Here is a 20,074-nt window from a genome sequence, read left to right on the forward strand (position 1 = left end):
AGTCCATTTTTTTTGTACATAAGACAATATCATTAGACCACTGCTTCAACAAGACAAGAGGTTAGTAGGTAAAATAAATATTATCTGTAATCTCTGGGTGTTGGTTCATCACCAGAGGTTTCCTCTCCAACCAGATCCAGATGTTTCACTAACAGAGGCCTGTTCTTTCCACACCTTTGTCAATGCTCGTGCCAGAACCACCAACACATTTGGGTCCGTCCTCAATGAATTATCAAACGTGGGAGGAAAATGTCTGTTTTTCTTTAAGACAATGGATCGTACAGTATGAGAGAAGATGGTTTTTGTGTGTGAACTGAATTAACTCAGGTTGACTTGAGCCGCACATTGTTGAAATCCATCAAATCACAGCATATTTTCTCTCAACTGTATTTTTTTGGAGGGTCTTTATAAATTGAGCTGTTCTCCGTTTCTTCATAGTATTTTAACTGCCAACTTTCTCAACATTTGTATGTGTGGGAATTTCCAAGGTAAAGACAAAACGTATCCACATCAAACATCGATTTGGTTTAGTTTTTTTTTTTTACTGATCTCTTTTTCTGCAAATGACTGATAAAATCTATCTTAAATGTTTCCTGAAAACCCCTGACTTTATTTTGCCCTACAGCACCAAACACATTATTTCTGACACAAATATTTCTAAGACCTTTACTGCATCTATTCCTCTGAAATGTACTGTATCCAGTGAATGTGGTGAACTACATCTTACACTAGCTCTGTAGAAATGGAGTCTAGTGTATCATTGTGATGCAAAAAATGTGAGAAAAAAATACTAAGAAAAAGTGATAAGATTAGGTAATGTTTAAAAAATAGATTATAAATATTACAATAAAATCTTTTGAATCAGACTTTAAATAGTTAACATTTTCCCATAAAACTGTGGAATCTTAAATTACCGTGTGACTTTTATCATATATAGATTGAAAACACTTTTTTATACATAATAACTTTTTGTTTACAACATGGTGACAAAGCATTCAACAGTTTTTTCTTTATCATTTCTCAGAACACTGTTTTGCATGAATTTGAGCATAATGCACTGAATGCCAGCAGCTTTTGAAGAATAAAAATGCTGATTCACAGAGTCGAGATAAAAAAACACAAAAAACCCAGAGATTTAAAGCTTTATCCTCGTTTTTAAATGAAAGTGTGTGAGGATCCTTTACTGTGGATTACTAATTCCAGACTGCCACCTGTTGGTCAGATCTGTCAAACCTCTCCAGCAGCTACTCCATCAGACAGTTAACCCACATTTACAGTTATATGTATTGTATTTCATCACTCCACGCTAAACCTCATAGAGCAATGTTGAACATTTAAAGATCTAGAATATACTTTTTAAAATTATTTTGTAAGTATTATCCGTTATACCTACCCAGGGAATATTGGAAACACTGCACTGCATTGTATTTTCTGTTATCTGTAACCACAAAACATGAAATTTAAAATACTTTATGTTGCTCTGTACACTTACAATCACCGTGCATCAGTTCTGGTGTCGCCTAATAAACCAAAGTTGACTCTTCAGAGCCGATTTGCTTCTTGGAACCTGGTCAGAATACATCCACTCTCCCTCTGAAACAGCATCTTGCTTTTCCACGCAAAATGCAAACTAATGCAAAATGAACAGTTAAAATTAAAACTGCACAGGCTGAGCTTTTCCAGACTTTTTACGGTCTATACATTAAGATTCAGATACACGGTGCTCTAGTTTCTACAATGTACCAGATGTTGACTCAGTATTAGTACTTCAGCATAAATCATGGAATAAAGACTCTTATCCTTAAATGTCTTAGTTAAGAGAATCAGATCACACATTTTCAATTAAAAATATTTTTAAAAGAGCATTTTGAGGCTCGTTCTCTGCATGTTAAGTGACATACAGCCTGTTGTAAGTCCTTTAAAGGAATAGTTTACTTTCCATCTTTTCATTGGTACTATGCAATTATAATATACCCAGCTTTACTCTGTAATTACTGCATGGATCAACATGGATGGTTTTACTTCACTCATATCATTGGAAGTTTATGTAGTCTTTTACGTCCACACAACTTCTTCATTTTATACATTTATTATGAAATGTATCTTTTCCACATTGTACAGATTTTAGCGTTGTTATTATTATTATTAATAGTAGTATCCATTTTCTCTTCACTCCTACAGACTCAGGGAAATTGATTTTAAAATAAAATACAACATTTGCTTTTATTCTCTAAATTCTCTATATAAGGAATTTGGATCACTGAGCAACAGCCCAGGCTTCTTATAACATGCAAGAAGCTTCTGGTTCAATAGTATCTCAACAAGGAGCGTTTTAAAACATACCTGGGTTCTGGACATTTCTGTGTGTGGTGACTCAGGTTTAAATGTTCTGAGTCTGCCTAAAACTCTTTAGTGGACATCGCTTTACTCTCCATTAAGGTTGTGGATAAATATTTCCATTGCATTTTTTTTATTAAATCGCTTTTTTATTCCACTCAACTTTCCATTAACACAGTTGTATATAACACACTGTATACAGTCAGAGGCGATAACGTTTTCTGGCTTATCCTCCTGGTGGAGGGTGCCGGTGGACAATTGTCAAGTCAGCAGTTTTCCTGTGATCATTATAAACAATCCTATGTTAAAATGTGTTGTTGGTGTTATTAAATATAACTTTTTTAGACATAAGACATCATAAAATTCTCAGAAAGAAACATTAGAAAGATATAAATTTCATTTTTTTTAAACTAAGTACATTTCCAAAAGGCCTCTGATGACCTTCATCAGCTTCATTGACCAAATTTATTTTTATCTTCAATAAATGTTTCCTCTTTTTAACAGTTTTCATGATAGTTGTTGTGTTAATAGCCCAAGATCTTAGCAAGAAGAATTTCAAACTAAACAGCTAATAAATTAATGTAATAAGCCACAAAAGCATTATTACAAATTATTTATGTTTACATAAATGCAGTTTTCTTTCATGTGCCCTGGAAAGCAAAGGCAGGTGACCCACTAGCAAAGGTGGCAGTGCGTCTTCAACACATATTTACTGCAGTAAAAGTAAAAAGTATCTGTCCATAAAATTACTTAAGAGTAAAAAGTATTTGGTAACAACTCATGTACTGAGTAACTCATCAAATTATCAACCATTTAAAATAAAAAATAAAAAATACTCCATCAGCTGGACCAAAATATAAAGTGCAAATTTTGGTATTCTAAAGACCAAAATGATTCATATACAGAATTACAAAATAGCAAAACCAGGCAAAAGATAAATTTTTCCCAATCAATTTATTTCAACATAAAACATGCACTTATGTGAAAATGTATTTTTTTTTAAAGACCAAGACGAAAATAATTCACAATTACAAAATAATAAAATCAAGCAAAAGGAAAAAGAAAAAAAAAATCTAAACTAATTTCTTAATATGAAACTTCTGAAACTTTAACAAAAACACAGGCGTGTATATCTGGTGATTTTTGTTTAAAACAAACTTGTTCTTCGTTCACTGAAGTTACTCTATATCTAAACTCTTAAATATACAAGTAAAAGAAATAACGCACGGAGACGTAGTTCAAAGTGGGTAGAGGATCCAGAAATTTTACTCAAGTGAAAGTAGTGATACTTCATGATAGAATTACTAAAGTAAAAGTAAAAAAAATACAGTCTAGTTAAAATACTATTGCTGGGTTGAAGATGACGTAGTATCGACGCCACGAGACGCCCGTGGGGGTCAGGGAGTAAATGCAGCCAATTTATTTCTGTTCATCCAGCTTCAAAATGCCTGGAATATGTGTCGTGTACGGATGTTTCAACCGTTCCAACAGAGAGAAAGATAAGCGTTTTTTCCGTGTTCCGAAAGTAGTTGGTCACAAAGGAGTTAAATTTCAAAAACTTACCGAAGAAAGACGAGAAGCATGGATCAACAATCTACGGCTAAATGCAAGAGCTGCGCAAAGTATGCATGCCAGAGTTTGCAGCGACCACTTTCTAACAGGTAAGATTCGCGTCGTTTAAGTTGTGTTTTCAGATATTTTATTGGACAGTTATTTAGAAAGACAAACATTCATACGTAAGGTTAGATATGTTAATTTTACGCCCTAGCTTGGTTGAAACCAAAAAGTGTTTGAGTGCTAATGTTGTTAGCAGCTAGCTTAGGGCTGACATTGGCATTTCACATCTTACTTTACTATTTTTTAGGTTGTCCGAGCGCAGCACATGAGGTAGATTCCCAAGACTGGGCCCCTACTGTTCACCTGGGATACCAAAAAATTGGATACCAAAGAATTAACAAGAGGCCACAAACAGAAGCATCAGGACAGCAGAGGAAAGAGCTAAGGCACGGAAACGTCCCTGCACCCTGTTATCACTAACTGCTTAAAAACTCGCTACTCACCCAGGCAGAAACAAGTCGACAGCCATTTAATACTTCTTTTGATCCTAAATGGTTGACCCAAACTGAAACAAAATAAGTGTATCCTTCCAGGCTTTTGAAAGCTTTCATCTGGCTCGTTGTATAATATGAGGTTTACAGCAGCAGATAGTTATGTTGACGCCGGGTAAATCCTCCAGATTACATGAGAAGTCTTTTTTTTGCCGAGATAATATGGATCATATCCTAAATATACTCGTATTTTTTTGCGATACCTCGTTTGTGCCAGCCCATTTGGGGTATTAGCGTACTCTGTGTGATCCATTTTGCTTTTGAACCGAAGAAATCCACTTCCTGAAAAACCATCTGAATTTCGCGCGTCATCCGGGTCACGTGTCTTCGACCCAGCGATTGTTTTTTCCAAGAAGTTACTCAAGTAAATGTAATTAGTTACTTCCTAACTCTGCTCACGAGTATCCTACAGCAGCTTACTATGTTTATAATAATTTACAAAATGTTTATACTATTCTCTCTGCGTCCGGACTCGGCATGGATCCCAGAGTTTAAAACGCTTTAAAAATACAGGGTCTGATATAGTTCGAGATGTGCATACCTTAATAAAATCAAAGTGTAATTGTTAGCAAACACGGTGTCAAGATTGAATTGGAGGCTTCTTGGATTTTCATTTTGATGAAGCCAAAGGAGAAACATTAAGATCAAACAGGCTAAAGGAGTACATGCCATAGACTCTGGAAGTATTTAAAGACGTATGGAGCAAATTAAAACCCCGCCAGAGGGACTGGGAAGCAGTCTGTTCCCGGGAATGTGATTGGTCCAGACTCTCCGAGTATTTCCGCTGCCTGGGACTAGCTAACCGACAAGCATCAGACCCCCCCTCTCCTCTGTGTGATGTACAGCGGTAAAAAAAAAAAAAAAAAAAGGCCAATCCCACCGCTTTTAGGACTCGGAATAAACTGTAAACCGCATGTGGAAAGTTACGTCTCCTGAACCCAGAGAGTTGGAATAAAAAAGGTGAGCTGACAAACAAATCCTATTCAGCAGGTCTTTGTGCCAGATCCCACCTGCTAATGCTAGCTAGTCAATGCTGCTGTTATGGAGCAACATTAGCAGGTATCGATAATCAATAGCTGTTACGACGTGGTGCGAAGCTGGATTGGAGAGAAGATCTTAAAATGTAAAAGGGTTTTAATTTCTGCCGTTGTGTTGAAGCTGAAAGCAGATGCATCAGCGTGGAGAACAAAAGCTCTGCAAAAGCCCAACATTAGCATTAGCTTGTCTGCAGAAAGGGCTGCTGTGCATAATAGCAGCTCTGCAAGAGTAGCAAGACTGTAGCTTATAATGTCTGCTGCTCGGGTTCTTGCATGCATTAAAAAGAAGTGTTAGTAGCAGGTAGGTTGTTTCAACAAGCTATACTTTTCCTGTTGTAGCTTGTTGTTTTGTTTTAGGTTTCTCGTGTTTTGTTTTAGGTTTTTTTACTTAATGATTTAGTACAGTCAAATTACAATGCTTTGTTTGTTTAGCCCTCTTCATGTTCATTAGCTTATAATGAATGAATTAGTGTTAAAAAGAAAGAAAAACCTTTATAGACTGGTTTTATCTGGGAAGTGCTTTAAAGAATTGAATAGAAATCTGTTTTATTGTCCCTTAGTGGGGATATTCAGGTGTGTTCAGCTAAGTCGAAGCATGTAGGTTTACACAAAAATGAACATGTAAAAGCAGAACTAAGAATAACCTACTGTTCAGTTAACCTACAAGACAATAAAGTACTGTACAAGTATTACACATAGCAGATTCAAAGAAACTGCTATGTCTTCCTCTTGACAACAGTCCACAAATACTCTACTATGCTAAGCCAAGACGAGCAGGGTTATTTAAAAATGTGCATAAGAAACAACAGCAGCTTGTTTATAAGAAGTGCAAACAACAACGGTGAAAGTGCTACTGGGAGGAAGGATCTCCTGTAACGCTCATATGTGCACGTAGGATGCAGCAGGAGCTTTTCAGATCTGTAACATGGAGTTACAGATCTGGGGTGGGTGGCATTATCAAACAGTGCATTATGTGGAGGGGTCATCCTACGACACAGCTGGCCTTCCTGATTGATAATGAACACTGTTGTCAACTGTAATTCAACTCGGTTAAATTTATTACAGTGGTGTCAATTCACAACAAAAATCATCCATAAGAACTACGGATGCACCGATTTAACGGTGCCGATTTCCCTAATTTTGGGAAATCCTTTTATAGGAGAAAAGGAACTAATCTATGAACTACTCCATGTCATGCAGAATATTATCACATCAATCTAATCGTAAAGAGATATTGAAATTCCATAAAATCAAGTTTAACTGTAGTTGTATTACAATACTGTTGACTTCAGATTATAATGCCAAGTGGCAAAAAGTTACTCATTTAAGAAGCCCCACCAATTGCATCGACTTCCTCAGCAAATCCACTTGAGCAAGCATATGGCGACTGCCGATAGATGATTGCATCAAATAGAGTTAAAAACTATCTCTCTTTCTGAGCAAACATGTGGCAACAGTCCAAAAGACAGACTCAATTTTAACCTGAACAAACCTTTAGGTAAATGCATCTTTCTGCCTCTTTGAAGGCAGTTAGACGACCTTCTTTAATTAAGGCTTTATGGTGGAGTTTGTTTCTGTGCTGAAGTTGGTATTTTTACTTGAAAAGTCAGAGTTCTCGAACAACCCTGGTTTCAAATCCAATAGGGCTTCCATTTGTTTAAAACCTTGTGAAAATTCCAGAAATATACATTTTTATTTCTGCTGTTTGCTCCATTCTGCTCTGAAATCAGGACTCAGACCTGAGTCTGATTGGACCTGAGAATCGGGTTTTCTTCCATCATCGTCAAGGTCTGGAAAAATATGGAAAAAGGAAAGTTGAGTGTGAAATATATTAGATATTTCCAGTTTTTTTTTTTTTTTACACACATCTTTCATTTCTAAATGACAAAAATTCATTTGTGCTTACTAAAGTCAATAGTTTTCCTTCCAAAAATAAAAAACATGCAATTTAACTACATGTTTGTCACTAGATAGATTGCTCACGTGCCTCTTAAACTAGGGGAAGATGTAAATGTTAATATGTAAAAGTGGCTGATTATGCTTCATTGAACAGCTTAGGAAAAGGTCTATGGGCTAAACAAAACATTTTCAGCATATTTTTTCCACGGTCATTATTACATAATGAGATTTTAGTCTGCTCAGTTCTGCCTATTTTTAAAACGGCTTCTTTCAGAATGAGCTGCCTGTTTTAGGACCTCTTGTCACCTTAAACCCAAAGGTTTACATGAAAATGGCTGTGAACAAATGTGCAGTTATACAACCGTCTTTGAACATTGTACAAACACCTTTTCTGAGTCAACTAACAAAACACTTAATTTATTTTATTTTTTTTTTCCTCAGCTGTCATTTTGCAGCTCATACAGCAGTAAGACCAGCAGATCGAAGGAATTCCACTTGTGTTGCTAGGTGAGGGACTGGGGTTTGGCTGGTGTTGCTAGGTAACGGGCTGGGGTTGCTAAGTAACAGTGCAGTGCCAGTTGGTTCTGATTTAACAGTTGGGAGGTTTTTGAAACGGCTTCTTCTTCAGACACCAAAAAGCATTAACTTGTTGCCAAAAAAACGACTGGGTGGGTTTTTTTAAGAGCTTAAGCTGTTTTTAGAGAAGCAGTTGAGACTAAATGGAAGTAAAAAATGTGTTTTTTTTTGTTTGTTTTTTTTGTTTGTTTCAGGTCCACCATGTCTGAGCTTTTCATGGAGTGTGTAGAGGAGGAGCTGGAACCGTGGCAGAAACAAGTTCCTCAGGTTCATCTCATCGATGATGATGATGATGACGACGATGAACCCATCTTCGTTGGCGTTCTCTGTATGTAAAAGTGTATTCTCTATATGCTCAACATTTCTCAGTAAATTGAAATATCCTGAATTTTGTTTAAAAGTAATTTAAAAAACTGAAATTCGTATTACAGAGTTACACATTTTAAGTGTTTATTTCTGTTTTGTTTTTTTATGGCTTTAGCTTGTAGCTAATGAAAGCCCAAAATCCAGTTTCACAGTACATTTTAATATTATATAACATCAATAAATGTGTGAAACAGTTTGTAATACTGGAATGCTAGCTTATTAAAAAGTACATTCATGTACTGCACATTATAAAGACTCAATGTTTGGTTACGTTTTCATGAATTATTGCATCAATGCAGCGTGGCATGGAGGAGATTAGACTGTGACTAATCTCAGCCCATGAGGATTGTTGGTTCTGTTAACTCTCATCTTCCTCTTGACAACAGTCCACAGTTACTCTTGTAGGCTAAGGCAAGACAAGTTCAGTGAGTTCATTCATTAATATGCTCTGATGCAGTACTCTGAACTGGCAGCGTCTTTGCAGCTCATTTTTTCTGTAGCTTACCTTCGTGGACATTCTGCCTGACATGATTGTGCAGGCTTTCACTGGGGAAAAGGCCAAACATTTCTGTATTAAAAATGGTTTGTCTCATGTATTTTTTTTTTTTTAGAAACTAAATATTCAGTTTTATTTAAAATTAGTAATATTTTAGCTTTTGAATTGAATTGCCTAAATAAATTAGCTTTTGACAATATTCCAACTCATTGAGATGCACCTGTAGAGCAGCTCTGAAACTAAATATGAATGTGTTTTTGGTGAAAGTTGGAGTTGCATCTTACCTCCTGCAGCAACATGTGATCACCTCCTTGTATTTTCTTACAGCTGGTAACCAGAAGGACAGTAAGCCCAGCCCCGCTCCTCCTCAGAGGACCAGTGCAGGGACACAACAGAAGAAAGTTACTCCAGTTCAGGCCCCTGCAGGCCCCTCACCTATAGTGCTGCCACTGAATGTACCTGTGACTACGGTGAAAACCGTATCCCCCTCCCTCACAACAGTGGCTCCTCAACCTGTTATAGTTAACAATCAGGTATTTGCAGTGAGATTTATAAGGAGTAATGATCAATAGGAATAAAAAAAAATAAAAGACATTTCATGTTGATTTTCTTTTCTCTTTAAGGGGTTTATTGTCACTTCTCCACAATTAGCAAACAGCAGTGACCTTATTGCCACCCTTGGATCCCAGTATCCCCCTGGAACATCATTCACAATTGTTCCAGGTAAATCCTGATTAGCTGTGCTTGTTAGCCCATTTGAAATCAACAGGTTACAGCTGATATTTTTTTGATTCTGTTTGTCAGCGCCTCGGCAGCAGGTTTTCCAGCAGGTCTCTTCAGCCACAGGTTTGCCTGGTGTGGTCCACCGGCCTCAAGTTCAGCAGATCAGAAACAACGTGGTGACTCTGGCGAACGTCCAGAGCCCTGCCATGTATTCAGCTCAGTCTAATCAGCTGCAGCCCCAAAGGTCCAACACGCCGTCCCTTCAAAACCTTTCTGGGAAGGACTTGAGCGGTATTTGACTTTATGTGCTGTACAGACTTTACTTCAGCATCCGCTGGAAGTGATTTAGAGTATAATTGTTTCTGTTTGACCTCGTTCAGATCAGAGCTCAGTCAAGCGGGGATTGATGGCGTCGGAGGTTGACAGAGTAGTCAAAAAAGTCAAAATTGATTCTGGTAGGTTTTCACCTTAAAATGTGAACATATTTTTTATTTTCTCATTGTCAAAATAGTGCAAATTGTCATTTGTAACTTCTGTCACTCTTCTGTGCAAAAGTAACCATCCAAGTGGAAAATGGCGTTTTAAAGAGAACCTGTTCCAAATGTCATGAAGACTTTCCTTCAGAGGAGGCTGTGAACTTTCATATTGTGGTGAGTAAACTGTTGTAAAATCATGCAAGATCCAATTTTGAATATAAAGGGGTCAAATTTCATATTTAGATCTGTTTGTTTTTAAGTCTATATATTAGGGTTGCACCAATTGCAGCTTTCTGACTGAACGCCGATTACCGTTCTTTTAAAAAGCCTAACTTACTGATTCTGATTTTGGCCGATACCAGTTTTTTGTCTGAAATGTTGCTCAGTATATCAAGAAAGTTGCTGAGTTGGCAATATGCCCCCTATTGCTCTACGGTATGACAAATCTGCCCTGTAGAGCTAAACTTGTCTTTTTATTTCAGCGTTGTTGTGCGACTGCAGGAAGTGCAGCTCCGTCAGCTCAGAGCATCACCAACGCTAACAAACTCATCATGCTAGTCGCAGATTTCTACTATGGAAACTTCGAAGGAGATGCAGAAAAAAAGGAGGCACAGAAGACCAACACAACCTTCAAGTGCCAAAGCTGTTTGAAAGTTCTCAAGAACAACATTAGGTAGGTTTGTTGTTTTATAAGTGGGTGTACTTTAATTTATATCCAGAGATCAAATATGTACCATAAATAATTCCAGCTAAATAATTAATTTCTAAACAAGAAGATATGTTTTGTGTTTTAGTTCTTAGGTTATATTATTTTAGTAAACCAATCAGCGTGGAATATCTAACACTTTACTAGAGGTAAAAAAAAATCCATAATAATGTCAGCTAATGTCAAACCATTTCTTATAGTTAAATATCATTAATCATCAACTTTTAAGAACATGACTACATACCATTTACAGAAGAAGAATCAATAAAAAACAAACTTTTTTAAATATATTGGTTAAAATGGATTACATATGTTAAAGTTATCAGGAAGAGAAGAAAAGCTATAAGATTTTGTGGCTTTTTAATTATTAAATGAGAACTTTTAAGTGTCAAAAAAGCTAATAATTAAAAAAAGTCACTGGAGATTTAAGCCCACATTAAAGACTTAAAATGGTCCTAATGAGCTTTACTCAAAAATAGTCAGCATAGAAAATAATACATATAAATAATTTGAACGCCTTGTAACAGTGTGTTATTTTTTAAAAAAATTTTTTCCCGTTGTGACTTATTCCTTTAATGAACAAAAGTTTCTCTTGAGAATCTGGTTCCCTACTCGTTTCCGGGTTGGGGTCATCATACAACCAATTGCAAGTCGATTTTGTTGTTACTATGGCAACATGTTGGCAGAGTTGGGGAGGATATAGTGGACCTACTTTACAGAGACAAAACATATGCAGCTCCAGAGTATCAACAGTGTCCTTAATGGGGGTTACAGAAGCAAAACTGCACAACTGTAGGCAAAGTTGGAAAAACAATCATTATTGTTTTTTAGAAACTAAGACTCTTTAAGGGTGAGAGTATTTTTTTTTTTTTGATTAATTATACAATCCAGCTGAAGTGGAGGGAGGAGCTTGTAGGTGAAAGGTACATTTTTAAAGGTGAGCTTCGTGTGGATAAATAAATTATTTTTATTCATATCTTGTCTGTGCTTGGAATCACAGAATATTGCATTTTTTGCCTTGTTCGTTAACATTTTTGAGCCAGACTCTCTCCACCACTGAGTGGTTTATGAAATCTCCATCACACAGTGATGAGCATGTTCTCAAACAGCACCTGAGGACTTTAAGAAGTTCCTTGGAAATATATCTGTCTTGTGCAAACGCCGGAGCAGCGCACATCCTTGTCTGCCCTAACTTTCCTCCCAGATAGATGACTGCATCACACCGTTTTCCCTCCTGGGCCTAAAGATGAAAAATGACTTCTAGTTTACTCGGCGTGAAAACTGCCCCTTTGATTAAATAACTTTGCTTCAGAACAGTGCAAAAAAAGCTTCTGTAAGCTGCTTTTAATGGGGAAGCACATTTGTACTGGTACGGCACTCTTCACAGTCGGGGGTCATAGTTCACCCACAAGAAAATTTCTGCTGGGGGAGCTGAGGCTGCAGAACGTTCAGGCTGAAAAATGGGCTGCGCCTTGTCAGGGCAGCGGAGGCAGGTAGCTGCGGAGGTGCTGGAAGCAGCCATGGAGCACTACATCATTAGGAAGAACAAAAACATTCCCATATAATTGCTGATATTATAACGCCCATTATACATACTTAGAAAGTGAGTTGTGGGAAGATTTCTTCATTTATCTTAAAACCCCCAAGGACTGGGACTAATGTACACAAGTCATGAATAATTGATTATCTCTCCACATCTTAATGACGTTTTATCTCCTTTGAGAAACTAATATACCAAAAAATGTAATGAAAACCCAATTTTTTTGGCGTTTTAATAAAATTGATGTGTTTAGCACAACATATTTGTTCATTGAAGTTGTCTTCAGTTTAAATTGAATGTTTAAGGGGAACCTATTAAGCGCTTAAAAAAAAAAAACATCCAGTAATTTTTTTTTTCTTCAGTAACTTTATATTTTTTGGTGCCTGGAAAATTAGCTATTTCAAAAACTTCTTAAGTCACATGCTGCACTGCACCGTTACCTAGCTACCCCAGCAAAGCCCAGCCCGTCACCTAGCAACTCAAGTGCCGCTCTCATGTTTGGTCCGCTGATTTTATCGCTGTATGCGATGTATAATGGCTACTGGAAAAGACAAATGTTTTGTTGTTAGCTTACTGTTCAGAAACCCCTTTGCTGCCTTCTTGTTGGCTGTGCAGGAGGCTCCACTTCTGTTTTTCAAAGATCTACAGTTCTACAATTGTTTTTAGGCAGATCTAACCAGACCAAATTCTCGTTATCCAAGAATAATTTTGTGTAAAAACAATGTAATGAACATGTTTTGTATATACTTATCCTAACTTGTTCCAGAAGCATAACAGGTCACCTTTAAGCTTCTTCTTACCTCAATGTGTAAAATACATCTCTGTATTTTAAGGACTCGGTATCACTTCCACCTCTTCTTGGCGGCAATAAAGAGTTTGTTTAACTGCTGGTGTGAAGTCAGCTTTAATGCAAATCTTTAAGGTTGTTCTTGTTACAACTCCACGTTCGTTCCCACTGACACGAACACCAGTGTCGAACTAAAATACAATATAAACTTAAATGAGATGGCGTCATGAGTACAATAATGACATAAAAATGTTTTAAGACATATAAACATACTTCGCTGGCTGACCCTTCTTTCGAGGTAGAAATGAGGTTATTCAATAAACTATTTAAACTTAAATAACTTTTCTACAGCCACTTGCTGTGTCTGGGAAGTCTTGCTTCCATATGTCGTGCATCTTTTTTCTGGTTTCCCAGCGAACATGCTGGATTCTACTTCCTACTTAACCTTTCAAAATAAATGTCACATAACAAAAATATGCATAATGCAAAATAAAACGCATAAACTAAACTTATGGAAGTGAAACTCGGGGTGCGTGTCTGTCTTTCTGTGCAGGTTCATGAACCACATGAAGCACCACCTGGAGCTGGAGAAGCAGAACAGCGAGAGCTGGGAAAGCCACACGACCTGCCACCACTGCTACAGGCAGTACATGACTCCCTTCCAGCTGCAGTGCCACATCGAGAGCGCTCACAGCCCAATTGAATCTTCAAGTAAAAAAATATGATCCAAACATCTCTCCCCCCCACCTCATACTTTTTGATTTAATGTTGGGGCATTGATTACTTTCGTTTGTGCTCACTTTGCAGCCAACTGCAAGATATGTGAGCTGGCGTTTGAATCGGAGCAGGTGCTCCTGGAGCACATGAAGGCCAACCACAAACCCGGTGAAATGCCTTATGTCTGCCAGGTCTACTGCTTGTCATTATTGTTCAGCTATTGCTTACCTAATGTTTCCTGAAAAGTGGAAACCAGACGCTAACGTTGTGCTCAACTGACTCCACAGGTTTGCGATTACAGGTCTTCCTTCTTCTCAGACTTGGAGGCACATTTCCGAAGCGTCCACGAGAATACAAAAGACCTGCTCTGCCCGTTCTGCCTCAAAGTGCTGAGAACGAGTCACATATACATGCAGCACTACATGAAGCATCAGGTGCGACGCTAACGTGCTGCATGGAGAGGAGTTTGTTTTTCTTTTGCAGAGAAAAAAGAGAAAGATGATAGAAATTAGCAGCAAAAACATAATAGCAGTGGTGGGACTTGATTAAAATTTTTTATTGACTTAATCGCAGAATGTGTAATTAATAAATTGTATTTTAATTGAAAACCATATATTGACAAAATAAGCAACATTTTTGATTCAAAACCCGTTTTTGCTGCTAATTTATTGAATAAAAGGTCATATGAGCTCAGCAACAAAGAAATGTATTGCTTAACTTCTTTGAAAACATACTTAGAAATGTGGACTGTAAGTGTTGGGGATGGCTCATATTTTATATATATATATATATTATATTTTAGGCCTGAATAGCTCAACATTGGCCAACTCCTTTTTGTTAATGTCTTTGTAAGCGTCCCATCATTAGATGTCTTTTTTTTTTTTTTTATTCAAAAATGAACCCCAAAGGTGGGACAAGAGAAGCAGCTTCGTCAACCGCGACCTTTGTTTCCAGATGTCGCTTGTGCGACAGATTTAAGGCTGTACCAGAAACGCAACACAAAGGTTCCTCCTGCTCAGGACTTCTATATCTAAAAAAAAGTGATTGTTTTATATTTTTAACACATTTAAACTTTTGAAATAAATTTTTTTTAATTAACCGGTTAAAGTCCTGGCCCTAAATTAATTATATTGGAACAATAAGGGGAACAAATGTTTGGTAGAGGTAAAGATGTGAGTTGAAAAACTTTCTAAAGCTTCATAAAAATGTCACCTGGAGGTGAAATTAGGTTTGACCTGAAGCCTCCTCTCTTTCAGACTCTTCTACTGCAGTCACCTTCTTCGGGGTTGTCTAACAATGTAAGTGTTTTAAAAATAAACATTGTTATATTTCAGAAAAAAGGGATCCATCGATGTGGAAAATGCAGACTACATTTCCTCACCTACAAGGAAAAAGCGGAGCACCGGACTCACGTCCACAAGACTTTTAGGAAGCCTATAGCGCTGGAGGGTCTTCCTCCGGGTACCAAGGTCTGAACCGCTCAACCATATCAATTTGGACATTTTATTTTAGTTCAACTGGCTGAATCCATGTTCTGTTGTTGCTGCAGGTTACAATCCGGGCCTCGCTGACAGGAAAGGGACCGATAATGCCACACGGCTCCAATCGATCAGCGGTTACCGTGACTCCAGAGCCTACGGGTTTCCCGAACTTCAAAGTCAAGGCTCCGGTAAACCTATCCAGGTCTAAAATGAAAGACCCTCGGATGGGAAAGGCCAAGTCTACCTATAGCAGAAAGCAAGAACGTCGACCTTCCAAGCACAACCTGGCACTCAAGAATCTCAGGTTCGTTAAGGATTCACTGCACGGTTCTCTAAATTCACAGACGGCTTCAGTCAAAACGCACAAGACGGAGCAGGAAACTGAAAGGCTTATATAGTATTTTATATAGTGGTTAAAGAGCTGACCTGAAAGAAAACACTCGCACCAACAATCTGAGAATGAAGTAGAAACATGAAGTTCCACCTTCCACATTTTCTTGACAAAATGAATTAGTTGTTGTAGGTTTGCAATCCACAATTAGGGTTTAAGTTAATTTTACGGCCTATATTGGGGTTGCTAACCATAATATAGCAAGATATCCTGGTGTAAAATGGTGTTATATTTAGATATTTTGGCTAAGATTTAACTTTGCTGACTTTAAGCCTGAACATAATCTTAAAAAAAAATGACTGCCTTTCTCCCTGATGTTCTTTGTCCTGCGTTTTCAGTGCCAGTGGCGGTTGCTACACATGCATCGAGTGCAACAGCAAGGTCGACGACTTCTTTTCACATTTTCCGATGCTCTCAAACTGTGGCGCATGCACGTACCGAACAGGATGCAAAGTGTCTTTCGGGAATCACATGATAAAGTGATTAACAAGTCGTCGTTTTTTGCTGTTAGCCGCTTTCCCACACCGTGACTATCACCACCAATCTGATGTTGCCTCTTCACCCCCTTTTATTAGATTTCATAGCACCATCAGCAAACAGAGGATTTTAAAAATGGATCGCAGAAAGACTTCACCTGGAATAAAGTAAGGAAGCTTTTTCTTATCTCTGAAGGCAAAAGATCTGAGGCGGAAAGTGACGGAAGATTTCTTGTTTTTGTTCAGATTAACCCTCATCTGTCTCAACTGCGATCTGCTTGTTGATGCGTCCGGTGGAGACCTGATGTCCAAGCATTTAACCGATCAGCCGCAGCACACATGTAGAGTCATTCAGGAAAAAGGTTTGTATTTTTTTAAATTCTCAGGCTTGTTGCAAGCTTTCTTATAATTGTGAATAAAGAAAGAAGTGTTTCTTTCTTGGTTTAACTAAACAGACATCAGACCTGAAGACAAAGACCAGGACAAAGTGTGAGTAGAAACTCTTACTGGCATTAAATCTTAAACTAAAGAACTGCTATTCTACTTACAGGGACTTACTGGTGGCCTACATAAGCAGCCATTAGCAGTTTTTAATTTCCAAATGAAAGAAAAAGTAAGGAAGTTGCTTCATCTAGCAGAGAAACACAGCCAAACATTACTGATCTGAGTCGGTAATCAAATTATAACGTGTTCATCGCATCTTTTGCACATAATCATTCTTGGATATTAAGATTTTAGTCTGCCTATTTTGATCTCCTTTCAGAATGAGCTGTTTTAAGGTCTCTTGTCACTTTAAATCCAAATTAATAAACTGCTGCTGGACACAGCCACCAACTCTGACTTTATTCACACTGCAAACAGATGTACAACTATACATCTTTGAGAAGTATAAGTAGAGCCTTCCACACAACCAACAAGAATGCAGCAAGTGGTTTCTGGATACTTGGGTTACGTTCACACTGCAGCCTGAAGTGACCCAGTTCTGATTTTTTGTCAAATCAGATATTTTTTTGCCATTCACACTTCCAAATAAGTGTGATCTGTATGTGTCCTCCAGTATGAACTGCAAACGACCTGAAAGTGTCCTGCATGCGCAATAACATCACACATGGAGAGCGTGCTCAGTGTTTTACCAACCCCTATAAAAAGAAGTGCTCAGTGTTTGCAGAAGTAAACATGGATGCTAACAGTGAAGCTCATACATTTGAAGTTGTCCGACCGGAGCAGCATATCAACAACTTAATCCTCATTATAGTTCATTGTGATTGTTGTTTTTTCTTCCTGCTTGTGCCTAACAGGGCGCAGAATAGTGACGTTTGTCAAGAATCTGTATTGTTCAGGTCGGATGAAGGCGACTTGCAGATTCAGGACACATTTGAATCGGATACGCATCGGATATCCAAGTGGTCCGGGTCGCATTTGAAAAAACTCTGACCGCTGTTGTTCAGATAGTCATAAAAAGATCAGACACATATCGTATTACGGCAAAATAATAATAAATTGGTATTGGGTCACTTCAGGCTATAGTGTGAACGCAGCCTAAGTCAGCAGCAAAGTACATTTGTCTTTTCCAGCAGCCAAACCCCTGAGTAAAAACCAACTGGCCAAATGTGCTTTAGTTCTGTTTCGTTTGGGTTGCTAGGTAACCGTCTAGCTTTGGCTGGGGTTGCTAGGTAACGGCGCAGTACCTGTTGAATGTGACTTTAGAATTTTTCCCTAAATTAAAAAAACATTACTGCCAAAAAATGACTAAATGTTTTCTTTTGTCTTGTTTGTTTTAAGGGCTCAGGTTGTTTTTAGCCATACAGATCCAAAAGCAAGTACAAAAATGTGAATTTTAATATACTTTTTTAATTTAATTTGACACAGGCATATCCAGCAGTCAGCAGATGACAAAGAGGCAGCGACCCTCTTGCCAACGACAACAGCTTTAGAGCCAGAAGAAACGGACTCGAAACCGTCTGATAACGACATATCTGCAAGTGAGGCACCTGATGATGCCCACCGGCCTGAATTGGAGCAGAAACTACCAGCAGATGAGCAGGAAAACGACTCGCCAAATCCCAGATCGGGGGAAGGCGTTGATTTAAAGCAGCCGCCTTCGGAGGCCGCTTCGCCGTCTTCATCAGATGTGCTTCTGATTCCCTCTGAGGAATCTGAGGGTCACACAGAGAGCCTGCACGTCAAAGAGCAGCTGTCCGTCTCAGACGGTTTGCTGGATCCAGTGACTGGAGAAAAAACACCTTAAATTATCCGTCGCTGACATCAGCCGAAGAAAGCGGATGATTCACTAAAGATCTGTACGTTGTTTTCAAAGTACGATGAAAATATACCTTTTTTTTTTTGTCCTGCTTCGGCTGTTCTGAACTTTGGTTTTACGAACAAGAACAATCATTTAAAATATAGTTGAAAGGTTTTTCACCACTTGTCTTTTTAATAATAAAAAAAAACCATTAAATGCATCCCTGCTGATTCCAGGATACGTCTGTTTGCCATTAGACTTGAATGTTTTAGGCTAATTCTGTGTTTCTTACATGCTGATGTAGTCTTTGCAGCACACATGTTAACATCTTTTATGAAACTAGGTAATTGTGCTGTTTTTTTTTTTTTAAACTTTGGAAATTTTATTTTTTTAATCGCTTTTATTTTAATGACTTAACTGAAATGGATCTGTAAGATGGTTTTATTTTGAGAAAAAGCTTTTTCGTTAAGCTTGTGCATGTAGTCATCCCCTAACCGTGCATTAAAAAAATAACAGTTGGTTTGGGGGATTGCTTTAGCAGTGTGTGAACCTTTGCAGAAAAATCTGTTTTTATTTTTATTTTTTTATTTTTAATGATCTGAATGAGGTTTTACTCTAACATCAGTTTTAAACCTAGTGTTAATTTGTAGTTTGGTCATCGTGTGATGTTTTTTTAGTATTATTATTTGTGATCTTCCATCAGCTGAAACTAACTTTTTTTTTTTTTTTTTTTACTAAAATGTTCAATTGTTTACATAAGATTCCTGAGCGTGCATAGGGAAAAGTATCGCCTTTCTTTCAGTATTGACTAATAGTTTGCAGCATCCCAGACTGACTTTGTATTCTGCACTCTGCTGATTTTCAACCATGATTAAAATCATGAGCAGAAAATCGTTTGGGATCTCATAGGAAATGTTTCTGGTGCAGCTTTGTGAACGGCGTGGCTCAGACGAGCACAGTGGGAAAATATTTATGTACGTTTTCTGTCTTTACCAGGCTGAAAGTTCCATGTAATAGAGATGTTAAGATGTTCCCTTCAGAAAAAAGGTGAAAATGACAAAAGTCATTTCATTGTTTTTAATTTTTTACGTGTAAAAATTACCCTGTAAATACATTTACTTCTATGTATAAATGTTTTGATGATATTCCTGTTATATTCTCTATATACATCACATTATGCCGGAATCTGCATTGTGGATTATAGCAGCAGTTCTGTTTTTTTTTTCCCTGTAAATAAACATTGAATAGAAGACTTGTGTGTTAATTTTACTCTAAATCATTTGTTATATTACACCTGCAACTTGTTAAATATAGTGAATAATAAATCCAGCAAAATTGGATAATTGTGAAGTAATTTTTTTTTTACTTGAAAATGGGAAGTTGTTCTCAATTTACTTGGTTAAAAAAATTATAAATATAAAAATAAAAACTTGTTTTTGAACTGGTTTAATTTCTAGTGCAAATATCTACACTTTAACAATTTTCCAGTAAAATATAGAACCTCATTTTAAGTACGAGGTAAATACATCCTTATAATAAAAGAAGTACCGGTTCCACTGGCAGATTATTTTACTTATACATTTTTATCATAAATGAAATAATCTGCAAGTGGAAGTACTACTTCTTCATTGTTATTAAAAAATTAAAACAAGTTCCTAATTCCAATATGTTGCTGAAAAGTTTAATTGTTGATTTTGTCTTATTTCAAGTGTACCA

The 20,074-nt window shown here is 37.3% G+C and overlaps 2 protein-coding genes across 5 annotated transcripts in view; one reads left to right on the forward strand and one right to left on the reverse strand.

Annotated features, from left to right (window-relative positions):
* Positions 1-4,777, reverse strand: part of tcf12 (transcription factor 12) — an 85,886-nt gene extending 81,109 nt beyond the window's left edge. The window contains exon 1 of the mRNA XM_008405386.2: positions 4,398-4,777. The gene's annotated coding sequence lies outside the window, so the exon portion shown is untranslated. The remainder of the gene's footprint in view (positions 1-4,397) is intronic.
* Positions 3,723-19,608, forward strand: znf280d (zinc finger protein 280D). 4 transcript variants are annotated; one of them, XM_008405380.2, is made up of 19 exons: positions 3,723-3,998; positions 4,202-4,340; positions 8,152-8,285; positions 9,147-9,352; positions 9,443-9,542; positions 9,624-9,833; positions 9,923-9,997; positions 10,098-10,192; positions 10,501-10,691; positions 13,605-13,762; positions 13,859-13,959; positions 14,056-14,202; positions 15,103-15,237; positions 15,318-15,553; positions 15,979-16,119; positions 16,216-16,284; positions 16,363-16,478; positions 16,572-16,605; positions 17,986-19,608. In XM_008405380.2, the coding sequence occupies exons 1-19, from the start codon at positions 3,746-3,748 to the stop codon at positions 18,362-18,364; spliced, it is 2,919 nt and encodes a 972-aa protein (XP_008403602.1). In that variant the 5' UTR covers positions 3,723-3,745; the 3' UTR covers positions 18,365-19,608. The 4 variants fall into 4 exon arrangements, with proteins under 4 accessions (XP_008403602.1, XP_008403603.1, XP_008403605.1 ...); XM_008405383.2 differs by lacking the exons at positions 3,723-3,998; positions 4,202-4,340 and adding exons at positions 4,921-5,405; positions 7,823-7,888; XM_008405381.2 differs by lacking the exon at positions 16,572-16,605 and having other exon boundaries at positions 17,986-18,140.
* The last annotated feature ends 466 nt before the right edge of the window (positions 19,609-20,074 follow it).

This window comes from Poecilia reticulata, linkage group LG3, assembly GCF_000633615.1.
Source record: "Poecilia reticulata strain Guanapo linkage group LG3, Guppy_female_1.0+MT, whole genome shotgun sequence".
NCBI classification, from domain to species: domain Eukaryota; kingdom Metazoa; phylum Chordata; class Actinopteri; order Cyprinodontiformes; family Poeciliidae; genus Poecilia; species Poecilia reticulata.